Here is a 23298-nt window from a genome sequence, read left to right on the forward strand (position 1 = left end):
ATGCAAGGGTCCAATTTAAAGACCAAAGTCAGCAGGAATCTTTTAATGCTTACCTATGTAGAACTTCTACCATTAAAGCTGGATGAACTAAAGAAAAGAATAATAATCTATGACAAAAAGTACTACCAATACTGTTTTAACTTTCATAAGGAACAAAACCCAAGCATCAGTGGACTTAAAGAGAAGATCTCCACCAAAACAGGAAGGCAGGGGTGCAGGGGGGTATGATGAGGAGAAAGGAAGAGGGAATAGACRTGCAGTTGGTGTGATGTCAGCAAAGCTATGGGGGTTTATACCACTAAGAACGCTCCCACAGAATTTTCCCAGTACACTGGAGTTCCCAAAATGCTGAGATTCAGTGGTTTGGGTTTTTTAAATGAAAAAATGTATGTGTATAGAAAAGGATTTTACAAGTGTCCTTACTTTACCTCCTTCTATAGCAGGCAGCTCTCATTAGGGTTCAACGGTGGCTTTAATATCAAAATTGAAAACAAAACAGGCAATAGGAATTAGAGAAAGTGCAGCAAATATGACAGAAGGTAGGGACACATCTTATTGTAAATGCTCTCTTTTTTTATTAGTTCATCAAAACATTTCAGGTTTCACTGCAAGATTTGAATCAGAGCAGCAATACAGGCATCTGTCTACTGCAACATTTCTATAGGAGTTATCATGACAGACTTCATGCATAGGACTAAAGCTTAATGTGTTCAAGTCGCATGAAAACTGAACCATAACCATTAGAGTAGAAGTGACAAATTACTTTTAGTCATCTTTTCATTACTCAGCTTTGAGCACCTCACAAGGAAACAGATTTCTGGAGGAAAGAATAAGTGACCTTTTATTACTGCACTAATATATCAAGAATTCATAATTACAGAATGCCACTGTAACAACAGAACTATTACAGTAGGTTTCATTTGGCCTCATGGGTTTTAGATAAGTATTTGATGAGGTTTGTTTATTAGAACATTTGCTTAAATATTTAGACATGAGAGACTTTTGCAGTTGTTATAGATTTTGTATAGAAATAGTATTAAGTACCTGAAGTTTTAGAAAATAAATATTTCAATGAATATAAGATCTGGTTAAGACACCTAATAATGAGAGGTATATAACAAAATGCAGTTAAAATACATACATTTCAAGTGCAAAGGAAAATACCATTATTTCTATAGAGTTTGAACTTTCTTCCTTGAAATCTTCTCTCACTCTCTGATAAAGCTAAAATATCAACCATTAAATAGGCAATCCCACTATTCAGCCGATAGGGAAGATTTATCTGTTGCACTAAAAGTACAAAGCTAAGAAGAATGCATAATATTTTATTTTTAAATTTATTTACAAAAAGATATTGCACCAATCCATTGTCATTTTTTCAGTTTAATGGGTTAAGGAAAAGCCTACTATTTACAAAGTTAAAAACAGAAGTGCAAAAGCAGACTGAAAGAAACCAGAAATAAAGTTTATTTAAATTCCTAAGTACAGTTTGTTACCTGACTATAGCCCACATCCAGTATGATCTAAAATAGTTTGTACTGTATATATCTGTAACTTCAGAAATCATTGCACTTCTCTGTAGGTGCAAGTCTTTTTTTTTTTTTTTTTTTTTTTTTTTTTTTACAGTAACCATCAGAAGGTTTATGTAAAATGTAAAGGCTAAATTTAGCTTAACTTAACAACCATATTTCTCCAGGAAAGTGATACAGTTTTAGGTAAATCAAAAAAACTACATAGTATTATGCTTGTATTAAACAGTAGTGATAAATCAGGCATGATGGCTTTCTTTCTTCCTAAACAAGATGAGGAAAGGTTTGCTGATATTTCAGGACTGATCATTTTAAGTACTCTGCCAGTCAGTGTACTTTCATTAGCACAGCATATGGTCCTGTCTCAGGCTATCTGCCACTGGGACCATCATGATGCATTTCTGGTGAGTAGGTAAGTAGAACAATCATGACCCAGAGATGAAGCAATGCCTGGGAAAAGAAAAGAAAGAATTACTTTATCAGCACTGATCATCATCAATTAAAGCAGTAGTAAATGTGTCAGTGTGATCTAAAAAAAGCTAGTCTTGTAGAAATATTTCATCAAGTATTTTATTTTATTCAGTTACTCCTAAAAGAAAGAATTCTGATTTAAAAAATGAAGTGCTGAGCCACATTCTGAAAAAGCCATTTACAGAACTAAAGATATTACATAAACAGGAAAAATAATGGAGCCGGTTACCTACAGATTTATGTTCACTGCCCTCTCTTTCCTTCCATCCCCTAGTAACTCCAGGTGCTCCCTCTGATATCCAGTCTAGCCCACAGAGAGCAGATTAGGTGATCTGTCTAGAGTGACTGGTAAGCCACTGCTCCTGTACTGACTGGCTGATACCAGACAGCGTAAGAGAGCCAAGTTCTGCTTGCCTTCTCCTTAACAGGGGTGCTAATTTAAGACTCTGTTCTCTACCGAGGCATTTTCATGAACTTTGTAGGAATGTTAATTCTCATTCAAAATTTGGCTGAAATGATCTAATCAGAATAGAAGTTGCTGAGGATATAACAAGGGAGATAACTGATAAAATACATAAGCCACATTTCCTTAAAAAAACAGATTAGTGATAGTCATAGTCATTAGTGATTAGTCAATAGTCATAGCCAAGTTTGCAGCTATCCATGACTTTCTTTGCCGAATAATAAAATCTGCCACTGACCACCCAATATAAGGCTCATATGCAACATCTATTGATTTTCAGTTTGAATAGTAGCTTAGGCAGTAAAAATCTTTAGAGTGTTGGTACAAAGCATTTTATTCACATATTGAGAAGTCTAAGTCATGAATAGGAAGAAACAGAAGATAGGAATATAAATAGCCCTGTTCCTCCCAGTACTTAACAAGATGGAAAAAGCAATTGCAGGGGAAAATTGTAGTTTCCTTTATTTATATGTGCCTGCCAGCTTTATATCCTGAAATAGCGGCAGCTGTTCTCAGAGATTCTGTTTAGAAGAAATATTATACCTTCCCAAGCCACATGTTTTCTTTCATTTCAAAGACTCAGCTAATCAAGTATTCTCAAGCAGGGTAGACTGCACTTTACTGCAGGTCACTTCAACTGACAGACATCTGCCCTCCAGTGGGAAAAGGGAGGAATTTCAAGAAGTCTGACAATCTCAYCTAATATGGATGAACAACTTTCTACTATTTGGTAGCATCTAGCAAGAAAAGATTTGCTTGGTACTTTTTCAGCCATTAGAAAAGCGTGACTATTAATCACTGAACAAATGTGAAGGGTCAAATATTAAAAAAAGGTATTACAAAAGTCAGTTTCCTAAATTCAGTGGACATAGACCAGTCACAGTGTTATTTTTTATTTTAATTCTCACTCTACTTTTGCAGTCTTTTAAAAGGTAGTTGCATAAAGGCATTTAAGATTTCCATACTAAAAATTCAGGGTTAAAAATGCACAAATTTGCCAAGCAACCTGACTCCAAAACACTGTTATATAAGCACTATTTAGCCTACTTTAAAAAATACACTGAGCCTTTTACTTTTAAATATCAAATGCCTTTCAATTTATCATGTATCATATAAAACTTCTGTAGAAATTTCGCATTATCTTCTCACTATAAAGAAACCTTACTCACCATATAAATGATTACAAAGACTCTTGCTATGGGATATCGCCTTAGAAAGATTCCCAGACGAATGCTACGTAAGTATAAAAGAAAAACAAAATGCATAAGTTAACACCGGACAATAACGTCTGTTCCTTTCATTCTAATCATCACAAACTTATAAATGCCAGCTAATGTTATAGACATTGCTTTCTATACTTCTGAACTGAATTGTACTTCTTGTATTCAAGGCATTCAATAGAGTAAGAAAATTCAGAGCATTAAACATACTCTCCTAATATTTTTCTGCTAATATGCTAGGGTCAGATTTTGTGGAAAAGAGCTCAAAGAATTGTACAGGCATTTTAAAAACTCAAAAAAAACCCCCCACTCCATATTTGTCAAATTTTGTGACTCCAGAAACTGTCATTAATACTGATTTTCAAAGATATTTAAGCAATTAAAACTTTGGATTCCTTTGAAAAATGCAATAGATCACTGCTGTTCTTGTATTTCATTAGATTAAAGACATGGGTTTTCCAATTCTACTGTTACAGCACTACAAAGTATACTGCATTAGATGTGTGCACCGTTGCTCAAGAATATTAGTTATTAAAAAGCATGCTCATAGTAAAGTGATTATGATACTGCCAAACGAAGTTTAGTATTAAAGCATCACATATAGTAGGCCCCTAGTCATGGAAATACTGACATCCTTCACAATGAACTTGAAGTACCATGAAAATACAAAGGACATTTTGTCAAGATACCCTACTTTCCAAGGATGAAGAAATATTACTTAATTTTATCTCCTGTTGGTATTTGATCCAACACCTTTGGAAAAGATTTTTCATTGTGAAYATTGACAGTGAACATAGCTGCTGAGAAAAGATATCAAAACAAGTCTTTTGGCAGATCCAGATTTACTTTTGTTTACTAATTTCTAGAACAGATTATCTTTTCTGAAAGGTAAATAGCTTCACTTGGTCAGAATCCAACATCCTGTCTCCAACAGGATGCCTAAACAAGAGTAGAAGAATATACAGGATACACTCCAAGCTTATATGATACTGCCCCAGTAATACTCTTATACTGTCTGTCACAGACACAGTCAAAAACTCTGAAAATAAAAAGGTGAAACTTGACAATGAAAAAGGTTAGGTTTTTTTGTATATAGTCTGATGACTCTCCTATACCAATCTGCACAACACAAGAGCATTAACCATTTAAACAAATTACTATAATTTGCTAAAGCCCAAGAATATTTCTATCATAGGAAAGCACAAGTGAACTAGGTCAATATTTAATAATTTATACTGTATTCAATATATTGCTTCATTATTTTTTACTTTTACCTTGATACAAGCAATTCAAAAGAGAAGCTCTACCACACAGAAGACTGCAAAAGGAGTCCAGTAATAAAGAAGTGTATTTCATTAGGACACTCTTACCTAAACTGATCTATACTACTGGCAGCTTTGCGAACTCTCCCATACATTCCTGCCATGTTAGTATCCATGTCACTAAAAAGGACAGGAACGTTCCGCATACGAGCACCTACTTGAAGAAAAAAACAAAAAAAGGCAAAAAAAATCTCTTTAGTCTAAAATCAGTTAAGTTGTTATCCAAGTAAAACAAATTGATAGTGTATAACCTAAAGAAATATAAAAATAATACAAAAATAGTAATTCATCCAATTTGTAAATTTTGCTGAGGTTAAGGGAATACAATGTTAAGAGTAGGAATATTAATAACAATAAAACTGAGTCAAATGTATCCTGAACTTACTGAATGTTTTAAATTTATTTTAATTTACTAGATGGACATCTTGATATTCAATTCCATTAAGTGGAAAACATAGCAGTTTTAGCTTTTTTGTCAGTTCTTAAGTGTATAAAGTAGTGATTTTGATACCGTTACATTTTTTCCATTTGCTTGCATTTGTCATACAGCAAAACATCTGACAGCATTTCTGATACAAATCTGTATTTCCAAGTGTTTTGACTTTATTTAAATTTTTAATATGTATCAACTTTATTTATAAAACATTCTCAGATGTTATCCTTGTGCAATTAAACTTAAATTTACTGAATTTGCTAAAAAAAAATAAGACTCAAAAGGAAGCACATTTCAAATCTGCTAGTTCTCCTGTCTTAATCCTTTAAAAGTCAAGACTGTTACTTTATATGTCTTAGGAATTGTGCTTTGTTTTAAAAGGTAGTTACCACATACACCCAATTACAAAATTTGACTGTGAAAAGTAACATCTTAAAGGCATGTATCAACTGCTGAGATTCTCCCAGTAACATAGGATGAACTCTGCACAGTGTAGATGAATCAACCTCYGCAGAACCACCATATTAAGCTGCTTTTCAAGAAAAACAGAAAGGACAAAATTCATCTCAACCAGAATTCTGATCAACTCTCAAAAGGCAGTTTCACATTCTTGCTCACCTCCCAAAACCTTTCTACAAGAAAACTGCACTTAAACCTTATCTGTGACATTCAGCTTAAACCCAAAGAAAGTTTTATTTGCAGCTCTGACAAGTTTTGTAAATATGATTGTTCTGAGACTGCCACAGTACTGAAAATTCAAGATGAAATTGGCTATATTAGATTTACTTAAAGTTACCTACACACAAAAAGGAGTTTGACTGTCTTTCATGATACTGCCTGCTGTTAAAAAGACCACTGCCATGAACTATGTATTTTCAGGGTTTCTTTTCTCCTTATAAACTCAAGGCATTAGGAAATATAGAAGCCTGAACTGCATAAAGGACAATTTTAAATACCATATTTCCATATTTACCTTCAGGACTATCAATTCCTGCCATATTAATGGAAGGTCCATTAGTACTAGTGCCTTGGATAGCCTTAAGCTGTTGTTCAAGTCGTTCCAGTTGATAGACAAGTGAGTTTTTCTCCGTGCTCAGGCTCTCTAACATGGTCTGCTTCTGAATAAGTGTTTCTGTCAGCTGATGAAGCCGATTTTCTAATTCTGTCTGACTGCTACTGCTCAGAGCCTTGTTTGTGAGCTTAAAAAAAAAAAGAACATTTTCAAAATCTGACCAACATGACATATTAAAAAACTGGTATGTTCAAAGAAAATCTATCCCCTTCAAGAACCAAGTTAGCACATTTCAGAATTTTCATGGGATAGCACGACCAAAACCATTACCAATGAGCACAATAAAGAAGAAACTCCATTTCAACAGTTGCTAAAACAAGATTTTATATTAAACAAGAAATTAAGTACTAAGACAGAAAACATGACTGGGATAAGAAATAGAAACTGCAGGAAGGAGAGGAAATGAAGACAGCATGGATCAAGTCATCCAAYCTGCAGAAAATATTTAAAGCAAATAGGAATCTCCAGGTCAGCCATCCGTGCAGTAACTCATCTATTTGCTACAATGTTAGACCTGAGCCACCTGTAGCATCATACACCACAATAATGCAGCTTTAAAAATGGGACAACGGAATCAGCAGAAACCAGGGCAGTGAGACGCTACAAATATTTGGATGCAACAGACCAGGGCAGGTAGGAAGTAGTCCTGAAGCCCGCATTACCAGGAAAATCACTCGCCAATAGGTTTGGGGAATTTGTATCACAACACAAACAGTTTCCAAATCCTCTAACACCATACTTGCACAGCTGATCATAGTTGACTCTAGACTATTAATTTCTTTAAATATAGCTTTTTTTTTATTATGCTGTCTTAGATGATTTACATAAAATGAAACTGATGCCTCCTTGCTGCCAAAGGAGGCTATGGGGGCTGCCAGTATCAGAAAGTTCCAAAACAGATTTGACTGATTCAATGAAAATAGGTCCATAAACACACTGAGGGGATTACGCAGGGACATACTCTTTAACATCCCTATATACAACTGCAGATGCTGAGGGAGTACCAGGGGAAGGGAGTGAAGAAAGTGGCCAGGCTCACAGGCTGTCTCGGTTGCTGCTGTCTGAGATGGCACGCTGGGCTAGATGGATCACAAGATGTCGTACTGACTCAGACTAATGTTCTTATTCCTAATTAAAAGGATCTTTGCAGAAATAGCTATGACCCAATAAAAGACCAATGACTTTTTTCATTTTCAAAAAGAAAAACGATGACAGAGCATCTGCCTACTAGGTCCAGTTTGGACACAGGTTGTTGGTCCACGTCCCCCCCCCCGCCCCAAATTCAAAGATAAAAGCAGATGCAATTATAAAAATAAGTCTCTATTTACCTCTTCATTGTTCCCTTCCTGCATTCTTCCCAGCTCAAAACTGCATTCTGTATTGAAATTAAGTACACTGTAACCCATTAGTAGAGCCTTGATGTTTCTTTCTTACTTTTAAACCATATTAATAATTTTAATCTTGAACACTCATGATTTAATGTAATAAACTTTATTTTCTATACAAACACAGTACCTGATTTCTGAGCTTCTGAATTTCTTCCTCTCTGTCTTTTATTCTGCTTTGCAAAGTATTTTTCRTTCGATACAATTCTTCCTCAGTATAATGGAGTTCCTATGAAATTGATCACAATCACAAATAAAATTTTTTATATATGTATGTATTTTGAGAGACATTCCGTTATCTAGGGTTTCATACTAGAACAGAAGTAGACAACATACCACAATCAAATATAAACTGAAATATAATCTCAGTTAAAAGTGTCCGATTTTTAGATGCTAGGAGGGGGGAAAATAAGAGAACTGAGTATGAAGGCAGAACCTCCAAAACTACCAGATTCTTTTGTGAAGACTGACCTAATGCAAATATTAATCCCAACTAGTTTACTGATAGCCACACAGTTTCATTTGAGCCATGATTCATCTTCTTTATACTCTCACCCTTTATTATATTGCTATCTTAAAAGGATGTCAGCTACAGAACTTAAGCAATTAGGCCATACTTTGGGGGGAATCTGTATCCCTAAAATAAAGCCATAAATCCAAAATAATTTTTTTTTTAAGTTTTTGAAAAACTTGGTGTATCTATCTTTAATTCTGTGTATTACAGGGGTTCTCCTTTACAGTTTAGGATTAACATGATAAGGGGGTGGAAGGGGAAGGAATATTAGCAGTGGGCCACTGACTGAACAGCAAATCTAACCATAAATCTTGTTACTCTCATGACTTAGTACCTATTTTAGCTATTTAAAGATCTACCATGCTTATTTTCAAATCATTGTACCATTTCAGCTATCAGCTGCCACAGCAGCCAGACAAATTGTATTCCCCCTTTAAACCATCAGATATACACAAAATACCTCTATTTATTTTCAGTCACAGAAACCTTATAGCAATAGCTATAAGAACAGGTCCCAGAAAGAACAAGCCACAATTGTGTTAAGTATCAATGCACACAATTACTTTAAAAGCACATGTACATGTGTGTAATTAAAAGGAAAAATTCATTTTCTGTAATATAATTGATAATACATATCCCCCTCACTTTTTTTTTTTTTTTTAGCTTCACCTCACTTTTTCTATATGTAGTGTTGATTTAAAATATACTCCTCAAAAGGACAGAGGTAACAAGATACAATCTACCATCTGCTTTGATATAATAAACATTAGCTCTCCATCAAGAACAGGCTTCAACTTCTGCCTTTTAATTAGTTCAAGCTGCTAGCATCTCATTAAAATGTAATTTCTGAAAGGACAGATAATCCTATAAGATAAGTTGTTCCCAGCAGGTACAGTGTACTCTTCTGCTTTCCTCATTATTAATTCTCTTTTACATGAGCTTCTTTCTTACAGAAGAAATTCTTAGTAAGGTGCAAAGCACTGGTTTGATTTCTACTGAAGAATTAGTTTGTTTATAGTAAATATGAAAGTGTGCCTTTTCACTCTTTTTAGCACAAAACTGTTGAAATCAAAAGGGAGTTTGCCTAAAAAGATAACATAAAATGATGAAATTTGGTAATACTGTTTTATTAGCAATTTGTCTTATGGAGCCGTTTGGGAGGGGGATTAACGAGGGGATTCAAAAAATATTTCTATTTATATGGTATTACAATATAACAGTATTTTAGAGCTAAATCCTATGTATTAATTGGGCAGAGGAAGTCCCATAGCAAACATTTTTGGTATTTAAATTTCTTGATATAAATAACCGTTACAAACACTACTGTAGACACATTGTTTGACTACTTCCCTGCTGAATAAGGTTTAAAATCATGCTCAATCCTGAGTATTCCCTAGGGTCATGTTTATTTTTTTGATAACTCAATGAGAACTCCCTTTACCAGGAATATCCAGTAGGCCTCTTCCATTGCTTACTAGTGGTTGACCTTTGTTTGGCCTAACAACATTCATTAACCTTTCAGTGAATTCTTTTGAATACTGCAAGAAAAATAAGTCTAATACTGTATAAAATACTCTCTTATTAAGCCAAATACTTTACTGATAACACCACATGGGGCCTAAAAAAGACCAATCAGCTCTCAAGAACTCCTTACCTGTTTTTGCCGTTCTAGTTCAGCCTCTGCCTCCTGCTTGGCCATTTTATGTGCTGCTATTTGCTCTTGTAGATCTTGAAGTTGTTCTCTTGCTGACTCAGCTTCACTTACCTGCTGAGTCTCCATATCCTAAAATGGACAGAAATGTTACCGTTTCATTAACAATCAAACAATACGGCAGCCTGTTATAGATAACAGCAAAAAGTTACATCTGTAGTACCGCATCCAAGGGAAAGGAAGGTCAAGATAAATTAAATAAATGCCATTTGGTCATTTTATATATATATTACTTTTATTAATATATAGTAATAGAAATTTTAAAACTGCATTTTGTAAACACAGAGAAGTCTCCAACTGACCACCTTTTCCCTCCTACTGTACACAGGCTAAAACTGTTGAAAGTAAGCTTGCATGCGATCGCTGGGTTGAGCCAATTATGGGAGCAGATGACAGAGACTGCAGCTGCTTCAAGGATTAATAGCCTTTGCAGAAAAGGATAACTGTGATCTATGCAGAAATCACCACGCTTGTTTGGAAAGAAAAGCTTCCTTCAAAAGGAGCACATAGTAATAAGGGAAAAGAGAAGTGGTACGTATAGTATCCCTTCCACCATCTCAGGCCCAGCTGATGTAGTGAGGGACGAAGAAGAAACTGGGTATCTAGAAGCGTTTGTCCCATCCTGAGCAAAAGTTGGCTTGTTTTAATAGTAGGTCAAATAAACATTAGAAGCAATAGCCCTAAAATATGAGAAAGTAGCCCTTTGTGCACAGTTAACTACATTACATCTATGCATAATTATACCTACCTGCAGCTCTGTTCTGAGCTGCTGTATTTGCCCCATTAGCTTTTGTATTTCTTCTTTCTGAGTGTCTCGCTCATGTTTCAGTTCTTCTAGTTCCATTGTGCTTGCAGTATGGTTATCCAGACCTTCAATACCTGAGCCTTCTTTTAGGCTGTTTATCAACTTTTCTTTAGACTAAAATAATAAATCAATCTATTATTTATGGCAGTATTTAATAAGTGCTCGCTTGAATCTGTCAAAATAATTTTGCTCTAAAATTCAAATATAGACATACAGCAAAACTGCTGCTTTACCTCTTTCTAGCCAAATAAGGACCATACAGAGTTTAAGATCAAAATGCTTCCTATTGATCATTTTTCTAACTTCCTATATGTCATGTGACTACTGACATTTATTGAAGCCTGTGTTATCTGAGGAAAAGAACAGCTTTCTCCTTAAAAGCACCTGGAACATTAAACATGTCATGCATATAACTTCTCTATGTGATATGGAAAGCCAGAAGACAGATACTATCAGACATGAATGATAAAGCTCACCCCCTTTCAACCCACAATGACAAAAAAGAACCAAATATAGCAATATCTCTTCTGGGGAAGGAGAATGTCCCTTTTCATTCACCAGAGTCAACCTAATGTTAGCTTGACACTGATATCTGATCTCATACTTCCCATATTTACCAGCATGATTTCAACACTGTCCTTGGATATCAGACTAAATCAATTATCCTAAACATAGGCCTTTATCTTTAACATTTTGCTGATTTTTATAAACAAAACTTCAATTAGCCAAGTTAGGCTTTGGTACCTTTGACAACTTAAGTAGCATAGGACCCTGCACAAAATACCCAATTGTGCCACTGTTTATACAATGCTGATCATATACTACCTTTCAGAATATATAAAAACATTTTCATTGGTTTACACATAAGTATCCACTACATGCTACTTTTCAGTCTCAAGCAGAACAGTGTTCTTGTGAAAGAACACTGGATGCAGAAAAAATTGCAGGTCATAGCTGTTTATATATCTGCCTAAGTTCAGACAGTTGGACATGGAACACACTGACAAATATTGCACAATAAGTACAATGATTCACCTGGATCTTTCTTTAAGTCCAGGACCTGAACTTGCATTTCAATTATTTAACTCAATCTGAAAGCTTACATTTAAGAGGTACAACATTCAGATTGGTAGCTGTTCCATACAGCTCATATCAGGTATATATCATTAAAGATATGCCCCAAAACATATTACTGATCACATGAATAAATTAAAATTACACAAATTAAATTATCTGAAATAYAACATCTTCAAAAGCTAAATGTGTACAAATTAAACTGAATTTCTTTATAGTAATACTTACTTGGAGAATGCGAGTAGCTTTCTGTTTATAGTCTGTCAGTTCTTGTTTTGCAGATTCTAGGTGGTTTTTAGTTATTTTGACTTGCTGCTGAAGCTCATCAGCTCGCCTCTTTTCATCTAAATATTTTCTTTCTGCCACAGTAATCCCTTCTGCCAAGTTCTGGCGTTCAGCTTCCATTTTACTTAGACGAGCTGCAAACTCATTCTATTATCAATAAAAAACAATACCTTGTGTTTAAACACAATCACAATTTTAACCTAGAAAGGAAAAAAAATTTAAAAGCAACTATACAAGAAACAACAATTCATGTCTTCCGCCTCCATCTTAAAGATATATTAGTGCTATCTGTGTGGAAAGAAGTCCTGGTAGCTTAAGTACATGCTAAATAAGATAAGTAAAAATACACATTTCTTTCCCTCACCAAAAATGTGTTCCTATTATTTATGATATTTGGCAAACAAAAAGCAAGCTTTCCCTCAGAAGTTTAGACTGCCATATTTAAATGCAATTAAAAAAAAAGATGCCAATAACAATTTTCCAAGATAGCATTATACATAATAAAGGCCAGGCCAAGTGTGGAATGCAGAAAGGTCTCTAGCAGTACCATGAACTCCCACATTTACCATAACAGTGATCATCCTGCTTAATATTATTAAGATTACATATTAAAATAGTGTGTGGGCGGGAAACCACATGTCATGGAAAATTAAATTGATTACTGATCTAGTTTTAAAAATAATCTTAACATTAAAAACAGTTTAAAAAAAGACAATAAAAATTGTCAGCATTACCTCTCAAAAACTTTTAATCACAAAGCTTTCAAAATAGTATGTAAAAGGTAAAGTTTCTTCACGAGTATATTTAGTGCAGCAGAAGACACATCCTACCAAGCCCTTAATAACCTGAGCAGAAACTGAAGTCAAGCGGAGGAGAGAGCATTTAGAACCTCATAGATCTCATCTCAAAACTAGAGTATGAAAGTCTTCCTTAGGCTTCATGTCTAACCTGCATTTGTCTGTAACTTTCTTGCTCTCGCTTCAGTACGGAGTCTGCATCACGCAGCCTCTCTTGAAGAGTTTGAAGGGCTTGATTTTGCAAACTGCTCCCTTCACTGTGGTCTTGTATTATCCTGAAAGAGTAATACAGACATCAATTGAAAAGGAAGAAATCCAGTGTGCTTTTTCAGGTAGAAATATGACTACCCGCTTTTAAGACTGGCCTTGAAAACTTACTCAACTAATTATTGGATATGGCTGGCTACAGATAGGATGCCTGAATTAGTGACTCATGCAGTCCCTCCCTGTCCTATACTCTCCTATCCAACTGCACATACATACTCCAATGCGGAGATTAAGTCAGAAGAGTCTTTATATTTGTGGATAAGTGAATGTATTTTTTCAAGACAAACATTTATCCTGAAGCCTTCAGTTTCAGGCCTATTTCACAAACATAAATACTTTATACAAAATGCATTTCAATAATCAGGTGACAATTGCCCTTATTTAATATGCATTGCCCTGTTCCCCGTCAGCTATGCTGTAATAGGTTCAGAACAAACTTTAATGCTCATATTTGAAATTTTGTTATGAAAAAAAAAAATTAGTTTATTCATTTTTCTTCTTAGAGTCTGTGCTTTCTACCTCGAGATTTCAAGCCTATTTCTATTTGCAATGGGTTATGAAATACCGTGATTTTTCACTCTGCAATGCTTCCAAAGCTTCTGTCCGAGTACTTAAAAGTTGATCAGCTTCTTGCAACCGCACTTTTAGCACAGCTAGCTGGGAATCCTTGGCACCAACAGCTTCTGTGAGATCATCAACTCGAGCTTGAAGTTCTCTAACCATCTTGTCACTCTTTGAATGGTCAACACTCCACTTCTCGACCCTCTCCCGGGATTTGTTTAATTCTACAAAGTAAAAAAGTTTCTTAGAAGGTTTTAAAAATTGATATTACAAGGTGTTATAAGTGGTCAGGCGGTATATACCACATTCCATAAAGAAAGAAATTAAATACAACCAAGTTGAAGGAATATTAAAACTTTATGAGCTACAAAAGAGTAACAAATGCCAGACTCCAGCTGTCAGTGCATGGCCAATAAAACTTGGAATGTGATCTCAAAACAGACATTTTCATTCTGTGTTACACAGATGACAAGTTTCACCTGCCCCACCCCTCATAATGACCTACTGTTGAATAGCCCTGTGTGAGCAAACATTTGGAAAACTCTGCGTAAAGCATCTAGTGCAAATCAATGTGACAATAAGCTAAACCTGAAAAACAGTCAGTAGAAAAATACATCAGTGCTAAAATAATACCTGAATAATCCCTGAGGCTTTTGTTTTTAATCAATCATTACATATTAGCCTTCAATGAAAATTAAAATTCTCTGGCTAAAACCACACAGATACATTGAAAAAAAATGTAGTCGCTAAGTTGTGGATCTAACAGCAGCAGTTTGCCAAACTTAATTTATCATTTAAAGGTTTTCATACATTCACATTTTTTACTTTTGTCATTTCATTTGGCTTTGAGAAACCTAGCGAAATCAAACAAATAGTAAATCTAGTATTTTTGCTATCAGTTTCTAGGTGTCAGCAATCACAGTCTACAGCTTGGAAAGTAGTCAAACTTCAAGTATTTCAAGGAATTTATTCATCTAAAAATTACTATTTTGCAGTGTCCTATAAAAAGCACAAAAAATATTTTAACACTGTTAACCTTTGCTACATTGTTTTATTAAGATATAAAATTTGGAACAAACCAGACTGCATCATTTTAATCAACGTTTGTGCTATTTTCATCCTTGAACAAGCCTTTCAGTCTCTCCCAGCTCGTTATTCTTAATATCAAGAATCATTTTACTTGCCAAGTCATACATGTAAATTTAACTAGACAGATTTTGTTCTAAATACAAAACACTAACACAGAAGTAACATTATTTTCTATTTTACTAGCATTTTAGTAACATACTAAAGTTTAGTTTCCAAACTGCAGTACCTTCTTGTGTTTCTTTGGATCTCTGAATTAATGAAGCCATTTCTTGATTTAAAGATTGAACTTCATTCCGCAGCAGCTGATTCTCCAAGCGAAGATTGGACAGCTCATGAGGTTTGAAACCATCATTGGCTGAAAGGCTAGGATTAGTTACTGCACTTGGTGATGAGTCTTTCACACCATCCACTTGTGCTCCCAATCCAGAATCTGAACTGTCTGGAGTTTCTGTACAGAAAGATGCAAGTTAGAACTAATGTCTATTCATCGATAGGCTTAATATAAACAGCAAATTCATGTCCTGCAACAGTGGTTAAATGCATTTAATGCTCTAATAAAAAAAGTCAAAAATAGCTTATAGTGAAATGGAACATGGAGTTGCTTTTCCAAAAGCAAAGACTTACACAAAATAGAACATTATACAGTACATACACATCATGCAGCATCTTTGTTAATCCAGCAAGACAGACGTGGAAGCTATATAATTTCTTATTACATTAATGTTAAATTCAGGATTCTAAAATGTTAATATTTTTCATGACTATGCTGCCCAGAGATGTCTTTGGAAGGTGAGAGAGTAATAGAAGACATCAAATATAGATAGCGACTAATACTATCTAACTTGTACTGTTTTCAGTACAAGTTCATTCTGGTTTTCCATTACGATTTGGATTTCAAGGACAAACTGTATTAAGAAAAATCTGTTCAGGCGATTATACCTTGTCATTTTGATATCAAACCTAAACATGTAAACTCAGCTACACAGCTGTATATGTTTTAATTATCTTTATGTTAAAAACCCTTTAAAGAATCACCTCAGTCAAAACATCCTCTTACCAATAATTCTGCATCAAACAATGATTCTCTAGAAAAAAATTTAAAAGCACTTTTACTGTAAGAAATCCAGAGATTTGAAACAGGAAGCTACAGCATGATTTTTCCTCTCTCGAATGAAAAAAATGTAAGGCAAGATATAAGATACTCTGTTAAACTGTTCAAAGCTGTCTGCCAAGAGAAACTGTAGTTCTCTAGATTATGGAAACGAAAATACAGAGCATCTTTTCTAGCTTAGAACCTCAGTAAGAACAGTAAGGGAACTCCTGGCAGCACTCTGAACAACAGTTTCTTGCAGGCCGGGGGAAAGACCCTGCTCTTCCCCAACACACACAGCGTACTGGCTTACTGCTGTCCACTCCAGCAGTCTTGGTTCCAATGTGCAGACAGCTGGAAGCTTTGCACCAGTGTTAATATAAAATGACACAGCATGCAATGAGTGAACGAGCAGGTGAACCAGAAGTATTTCTTCCGAATTCAGTATATCCCAGATAGGTAACTGTTGAAAATCCATGGGAACAGACTGCAACAATTTCAAAGCAAGAATGCAGTTTGGCTGTCACCATGTTATTTGCTTTGCCTTGTGATCACTAACCCACAATCTCCACCTTCCTTGTTACCATTGCAACAGTTCACATCACCCAGGGCCCAGGGAGCTGCGACAGGCTATTAGTTTGGAACAACAATATTTCAACAAAGTAGCAGCAGTGGCAGCAACATTTGTTCCAAATTTTTTTCAATCCCCCATCCTATTTAAATGGTTTTAAGTGTCATTTCCTTCCTTTTAATTCATTTACACAATTTCCAAATCATCAGACAAGTTATCCTCACTTGTCTGGAAAACTCAAGAGACTAACAAAGTTCATGAAGCAAGAAATCAGCCATTTATAGCACATATTAGATTATATCTATGTCAACGAACACAGTTACGCCAACTGTTTTTGTCTATAGCTAAAAGATCATAAGCTATTTCAACAGAAGTTATACAGGACATTTAAATGACACAGGTGTATGTATGAATTTTGAAACTAGCGTGCTCAAACTTTTTGTTAAATCTGTGTGCTTTCTTATTTATCAGCTCCAAGATGCAAACTCTGCTCAAAAATCCTGAAGAGCAAATTCAATATACCACATGGAACAAAACAATTAGGCTCCTTAAGCATCAATTACTAAGGTAGTATAAGCATATAGCCAGGGTTAACATATTTGACTTATTCTTAAACATTATAGAGAAGTTACAGGCCCAGCAATACAAAAATATTCACATCTTTAAAAATAATCCCTTTTTACTTTTAAAACTTTTCACTGTACTTAACACAGTAAATCAAAAACTAGCACTTCCAATGCTTTACGTGTTCAAAGTAGTGAACAAGCATTAAAGTATTTTAATTACATTATTAGTAAACAATATGAACACTTGCTTCCAATTTATAGAAGCAACAGCAAAGTGGTAGAGCAACTCCAAGGACAGAGGATGGACTAGAGAGCCAGATACAGAACACACAAGTTCTGACTTCTCAGCCACATTCTCCTTGGTATAAACTTGAAAATAGCCTCAACTTCTGACCAGTGGTTCTTGTCTGGCCTGTACACTATTTCAGGAGTTTGCATTTAGATTGAAGTAGTGAATTACTTTGGGTGAATCCGAGGGCCTCGTTTATCCAGTTCTCTCACACCTGTAGCTCTACAACAGCATATCCACATCCAACTCCCACTCTGCAGGACAAGTAAGCTTGACAGTTCACCCTCTCTCATGGTGGAATAAAGAAAAACTCACATTATCTCACTTAGTGCACAGGGCAAGAGCCAGCACCATCTACCAGTCAGTGCAAGTCACTCACTGCCTTATGTGAAAACGGCACAGAGCCCCGAATGACAGAACAAATGCAGCAGCGCCAGAACATATGCTTGTAAGTGAAGATGTATGCGTGGTGATATAAGGTTAGGTCATAGTTCAGGGAAGGCAAGGTGAGTAGTAGTAATGTGGAACAGTAAGAGCACAAAGGATTTAGATATTAAGGCTATTCAGCTTGCAAAATTAGCATGATACCTAAGATGGTCCCACTGATGAAAAATACTAAACAACCCTGCTGCACTCCACACATTTGACATATTATTGCCACTAAATATTTCATTAAGCTACAGTAAAACCATTACCCTCCCTAGCCACACTTGGATTTTAAGTATCTCTAGATTCAATACTATTTATCTACCATTGTCTTGGCTCCTGACAGAATTATCTTCAGTAGTTTTTGCACTCTGTGTACTAGTAGACACAGAACTAATGCTTGAAGTCCGAGAGTGGTTTTGAAGAAGAGCTGCCTTGCTCTTCTCTTTTTTAGAGTCTATCTTTCCATTGGGCTCTTTCTCAGAGCTGTTGAGAAAATCAAATAGCAACTCATCATCAGGTTCAGATTTTTTTCTTCTCACAAATTGTGAGGAAGGTCTGGGTGTGGAAACACCTTCAACTGGAGAAGCAGCCTCCAAAGATGTCCTACGTGCTGGTTTAACATTTGCTGTTCCTGCTAGGATTGTAGCCTTTTGATGTTTAATATTATCAGCTGCTGAGGAGATGTAGGCAGCTTTGGATGATGTCTGATATTTCAGGTCTCCAGCATGCTTGTGCAATTCAGAATATTCAGTGGCAGAGTCTAAATTCTTATTATCATATATTGCAGCGCTTGCTGTGTCTTTTTTGCTCAGGGCTGATGCAGCTCCTTGATCAACTCTGTTGAGGAGATCCTCTGCCTTTCCAGCGAGATCAGCAAGCCAAGACATGGTTGATGTCTGCTGATAAGTTCTACAGAATTAAAATTCCAGGAACATGTGCTGCAAAAGACACAGAACAATTATAAATCAGTTGTTGGTAAGCTAAGATGTATGTGCTGCCTGCAGAACTGTTGTGTTAATCTGTTAGTGCTATAACTACATTAATACCTTTGTCCTACTTGCTTCATACCTCTGTGCTTAACATAAAGAACGGAATTAAACTAAATCAAATCAGTTTCTTAAGAAAACATAAAAAAATGAGGTTTACCTATCAGGCCATCATATCTGTTCCTGGCACCAGAAGCTGCAACTGAGTGTCCAACCTGCTAGCCAATCTGCAGTGACCATGAAAAATAAGGCCCACTGGCACCCAACAAAACCAAACTCAAGTGGAAGAGGAAAAGCAGTCAGATGCTTATTACAGGAACAGATCATAAAAAAGATGTTTGTCCTGCTGATTCCTAATCTGGGACAGCCAGGGGGACCCCTCCCCAACACAAACTCCCGCAGCCTGCAGTCTCGGTGGCAGGAGCGGCCCTGCTGTGACACCGGCACGGGGGAAAGGCGCACGCCCTCCCTGGCGCCAGAAGCCTGCCAGGCCACTCAGGCGACACCCCAGCTCCCAGGAGGGGCCCCTTCAGCGCAGGGCACAGCAGCCTCATGGAGGGGCCAGTCTTGGGCGAAGACACGCCAGGACCCCGAGCGGGAAGGGGGAAGGCAGTGGCAGGCGGTGTCGGGATGGTCAGGGCGGCCGCTCCCCCCGGCCCGGCCCGGCTCCCTGCCCATCCCCCGGCCCAGTCCGGCTCCCTGCACCCCCGGGCCTCCCCGCGGCCAGGAGCCCCACCCCGGCGGGCCTCGGGAGCCTCACCTCCGCCCAGGGCGGGAGACGCCAGCCGGGGGAGCCGCGGGGCCGCTCACGTGGAGGCGGGGGGCGGCGGCGGCGGTCACGGCGAGCCCGCAGGCCGGGCGCGGCGGCGCAGCCCCCCCCACTTCCGGCAGACGTGGCCACCTTCCGGGCCGGCGCGCGCAGGCGCGCTGGGGACGTCCGGGAGGTGGCGCCGCGCCACACCTCCCCACCGGGTGGGGGCGAGGCGGGGTAAGGCCGCGCCCCGTCCCGCCGGGAAGGGGCGGGGAAGGGCGTGGCCGCCCCCGGAAGCCCCGCCCCGAGGCGGGTCCGCGGGGGTGGGGGGAGGGCCGAGAGCGGCCACCGCCTCGCGCGTCTGGCTCCGCCCCCGGCCCCGCCCCCTGCTCTGCCGCGGCCGTTGAGGGGTGCGGTGCCTCAGGGCGGCCGTGCTCGTGCCGCCCCGCGGGAGGCAGCGCCCGGCCCCCCTCAGCCCTCCGCTGCTTCCCGCCGTCGGCGCCGTGCCGCGCACATGCGGCGGCCGCCCGCGGGGCGGGGAGAGGCGGGGCGGGGAGAGGCGGTCCCCGGGCTTGCGGAGGTTGCGCAAGGGCGGGCGGAGCCGCGGGACGCGCCGTCAGCCGCGACACGAGTGCGGGGCTGGGGCGGGCTCTTCGCCACCCGCGGCCGCCCTGTGCTTCTGCCTTCTGCGGGCAGGAGGAGCTCCAGCCTCTCCGAAACGGCCTCCCCTGTCTCAGAACAGCTACAGCGTTGTCCTGGCTGTCCTGGCACGTTTTAAGGACAACGGCCTATAAAGGCGGCCTGACGGGTGCGCGGCGTTTCGCTCCCCAGCCCTCACTGAAGCGGTCGCCTCGCCCCAGCCCGGGAGGGCGGGCGCCGCTGCGGGTTCCCTTGGGGCGCCCCGGGAGGCCGGGCCGGGGCAGCGCTGCTCCTTTTCTCTCCTTCCAGTGCCAGGCTTGCAGGGAAAAACACCTCCGCCTCGATATTGCCACTGAATCGTAGGAATCGGGACCAGAAGGAAGTGCACGGGGCTTTTACACTCCTATGTGGAATGAAATACTGTTCCAACGGTGTGTGATACTTATGAACACTTAATATCACTATTTACATAAAAGGAACATTCAGGAGGAAGGACGGGTGATGACTTTTCTGACAGATAAACAGGAGACTTACTGTGGCTTTGTGTATATAGGGCTCGAGTAAGCAAGTGTCCTAACTGTTAGCTAACTTAGAACAGCTTTTATAGTCAGGTGGGAAGGAAAAAACTCTTCTGTTATGTTGTTTCATCTGTCCGTGAGTTATTGTGCTCATTAGCTAGAAGGGGAAGCGGAGCCTCAGGCATCTATTTTGGATATTTAGTGCACATGTTCTGGTGGTTAACTAAGAACAAAACCAGAACTTTTTGTGGAAGGCTTTCTCAGAGCTTCAGTTATCTGAAAGCCCGTTAAGGCAAAGACTGGAGAAGATTGTCTCAGGAATAGGGCTGATGTCACATGCAGAAGAATAAGAATGGATCTTCTATCACAGTTACTCCAATCCTAAAAACAAATGTGTAATCTAGCAAATTCCCTAGACAAAATCAACACATTTTTTCTACTTTTAACAAGTAAGTCTACTCTACTCAGAGATAGTTTTTACAGTAATTGTCCATCGCTGTTTCAAGTCCAGACCTTTTGACTGAGTCAGATTTATATGTGAGAGCTCAAGACCCCTTTCACATCCTTGTCCGTGTACATTTTACTCGTTAGACTCTCTCCCAGATGGAGCACTTGAGTGGAAACACTTGGCTAGCATAGTGTAGAGGGACTCCTGCACCCTGGAGGTCCCTGTACTTCCAAACAGGGTTCTAGAGGCCAGTCTGACTGCAAAAACTTCTCTTCCATTTCATCACCTGTGACCCAGTGTCCCAAACCTGCAGATTCTGAACCCTATCAGGCTTTACAGCTGTTATGTCTCTTTCGTAAATGCTTATTCTTAGTAAAGATAACTGTTAAAATGAACATAATATTAGGTCGGGGGCAAGGGAGAAGGTGTTGTTGTTCTTCCTCCCTCCCTCTCCCTTTATTTCTTTACTCATAAAAGCTTGTTTTCCCCTCAGGATCTACCTAAGAATGATCGTGGTTATTTTACTGGATAAAGAATGAAAAGCTTTTAAGAAATACACTATCCTTATGACAGAGTGGGCAATATGTGTTTTGTTTTAACTGGATGAAGTATGATTAATAAGTTATAAGAAAGCTGAGAAGATACACATGAAATATTTTTAATGGCAAAATCCATGTGTCTTTCCTGAGAACATGGAAGACCAGGAACAATTATTTAAAAGGAATTCTGAAAAATCATCACATGATCTTCCATTCCTGCTGATCACGCAGCCCACAGAAATGATGGAGTAGTTGGTGACTGAAAGGAAGGTATCTAGCCCTACAAAGAATAATTTTTCCAACCTTTCTTCCTGACAGGCCTTGGAAAAATTGTCTGTGAGCCCATATAGTTACTATTATCATGTTACAAGACCGATGATTTCTGACCGAAACATCTCACCAGTGGTGCTAAAGCACACAGTACCAGCATCTTCAGTACCAACAATCCCCGCGGTGGAGGTAATTGATTCACCTCCCTCACTATGAAAGATTTTTTTTTCCCTGTACACCTTTTTATCTTCCAGAACAGACACATTGCAACTAACCACTATTCAGATACTTTCTCCAGTGACAGCTTCTCCTACTATCACTAATGCCTGTGGTACCAACAAGAATTTGAATGAAGTCAATGCTTCCAGCTCCTGCTACCTCTGTTGAGGAGCTGTTCTCCTCCCAAGTTTCTGATTATAATGCTGAATGCAAGGTTGGCAGCTTACATCTGCATGTCCCCAGAACTCTATACGTTGTCTTGTCAGATCACATCTTGCAAATATTGTCTGGTTAAAATTCATAAGCATGCTGAATGTTAATATCAAATATTAACATTCAAATATTCATTCAAACATTCAAATATCAAATATTCTCCTCTGGTTTACCTCTTATCCTGGTAATCCTCTTCCTATGGCCATCCCACAAGGTACAGGAAGATTATGGAGAGCTCCTGTGTAGGACAAAGGCTCCAAAATGTTTGCCTACAGATATTAATTATCAATTATCATTGGGCCTCATTAGGACTTAAAACCAAGGACATCAGCCCTGCTACCTGTTGAAAACATATTCACAGAGCTAGTACTGACATGAGTTAATAGAAAAACCATCCTGCCTCAGGACAGATTAAGCAACACAGTGGAAATAATAAACCAACTGAATTCACAACCTTTGACTTCTCTATTAGGTGACTCAGTATGCTGCGCATAATGACCATTTTAATTAAAGTAAATATATCACCTTCTCAGGCAGTATTTAAAAAATTAAAAAAAAAAAAAAAGAGTTCAGGACCCCACATAAGTCATTTTATCCTTAAAGGGGAAGGATCCAGAAAAACATGTAGAGTATCTTCTCTTCGCTTAATATTTAAAACACTAACAACCAATGCCACCAGTGTAGGATGGGAAGCTCATCTAAACCAGCTAAGTTAGTCATACATCCTAGAACTAAAGGCATTTGTGGTATGTGGCAGGATTGTTTTTAAGTT

At 38.4% G+C, this 23298-nt stretch overlaps 1 protein-coding gene across 3 annotated transcripts; it reads right to left on the bottom strand.

Annotated features, from left to right (window-relative positions):
* Positions 1-1444: 1444 nt before the first annotated feature.
* GOLGA5 (golgin A5) lies at positions 1445-19775 on the bottom strand. Of its 3 annotated transcripts, none has more exons than XM_026079544.1 (13): positions 19690-19775; positions 18266-18881; positions 15225-15446; positions 13914-14133; positions 13233-13356; positions 12228-12431; positions 10869-11039; positions 10064-10192; positions 8026-8124; positions 6412-6637; positions 5054-5159; positions 3633-3696; positions 1445-1979 (listed from the first exon to the last, which is right to left on the bottom strand). In XM_026079544.1, exons 2-13 carry the CDS (start codon positions 18828-18830, stop codon positions 1899-1901), a joined length of 2211 nt encoding a protein of 736 aa, XP_025935329.1. In that variant the 5' UTR covers positions 18831-18881; positions 19690-19775; the 3' UTR covers positions 1445-1898. The 3 variants fall into 3 exon arrangements, with proteins under 3 accessions (XP_025935329.1, XP_025935327.1, XP_025935328.1); XM_026079542.1 differs by having other exon boundaries at positions 5054-5162; XM_026079543.1 differs by lacking the exon at positions 19690-19775 and adding an exon at positions 19090-19349 and having other exon boundaries at positions 5054-5162.
* Between the last annotated feature and the right edge of the window lie 3523 nt (positions 19776-23298).

The sequence above is a fragment of the Apteryx rowi genome, unplaced genomic scaffold (genome assembly GCF_003343035.1).
Source record: "Apteryx rowi isolate R43461 unplaced genomic scaffold, aptRow1 scaffold_5, whole genome shotgun sequence".
Classification (NCBI taxonomy): domain Eukaryota; kingdom Metazoa; phylum Chordata; class Aves; order Apterygiformes; family Apterygidae; genus Apteryx; species Apteryx rowi.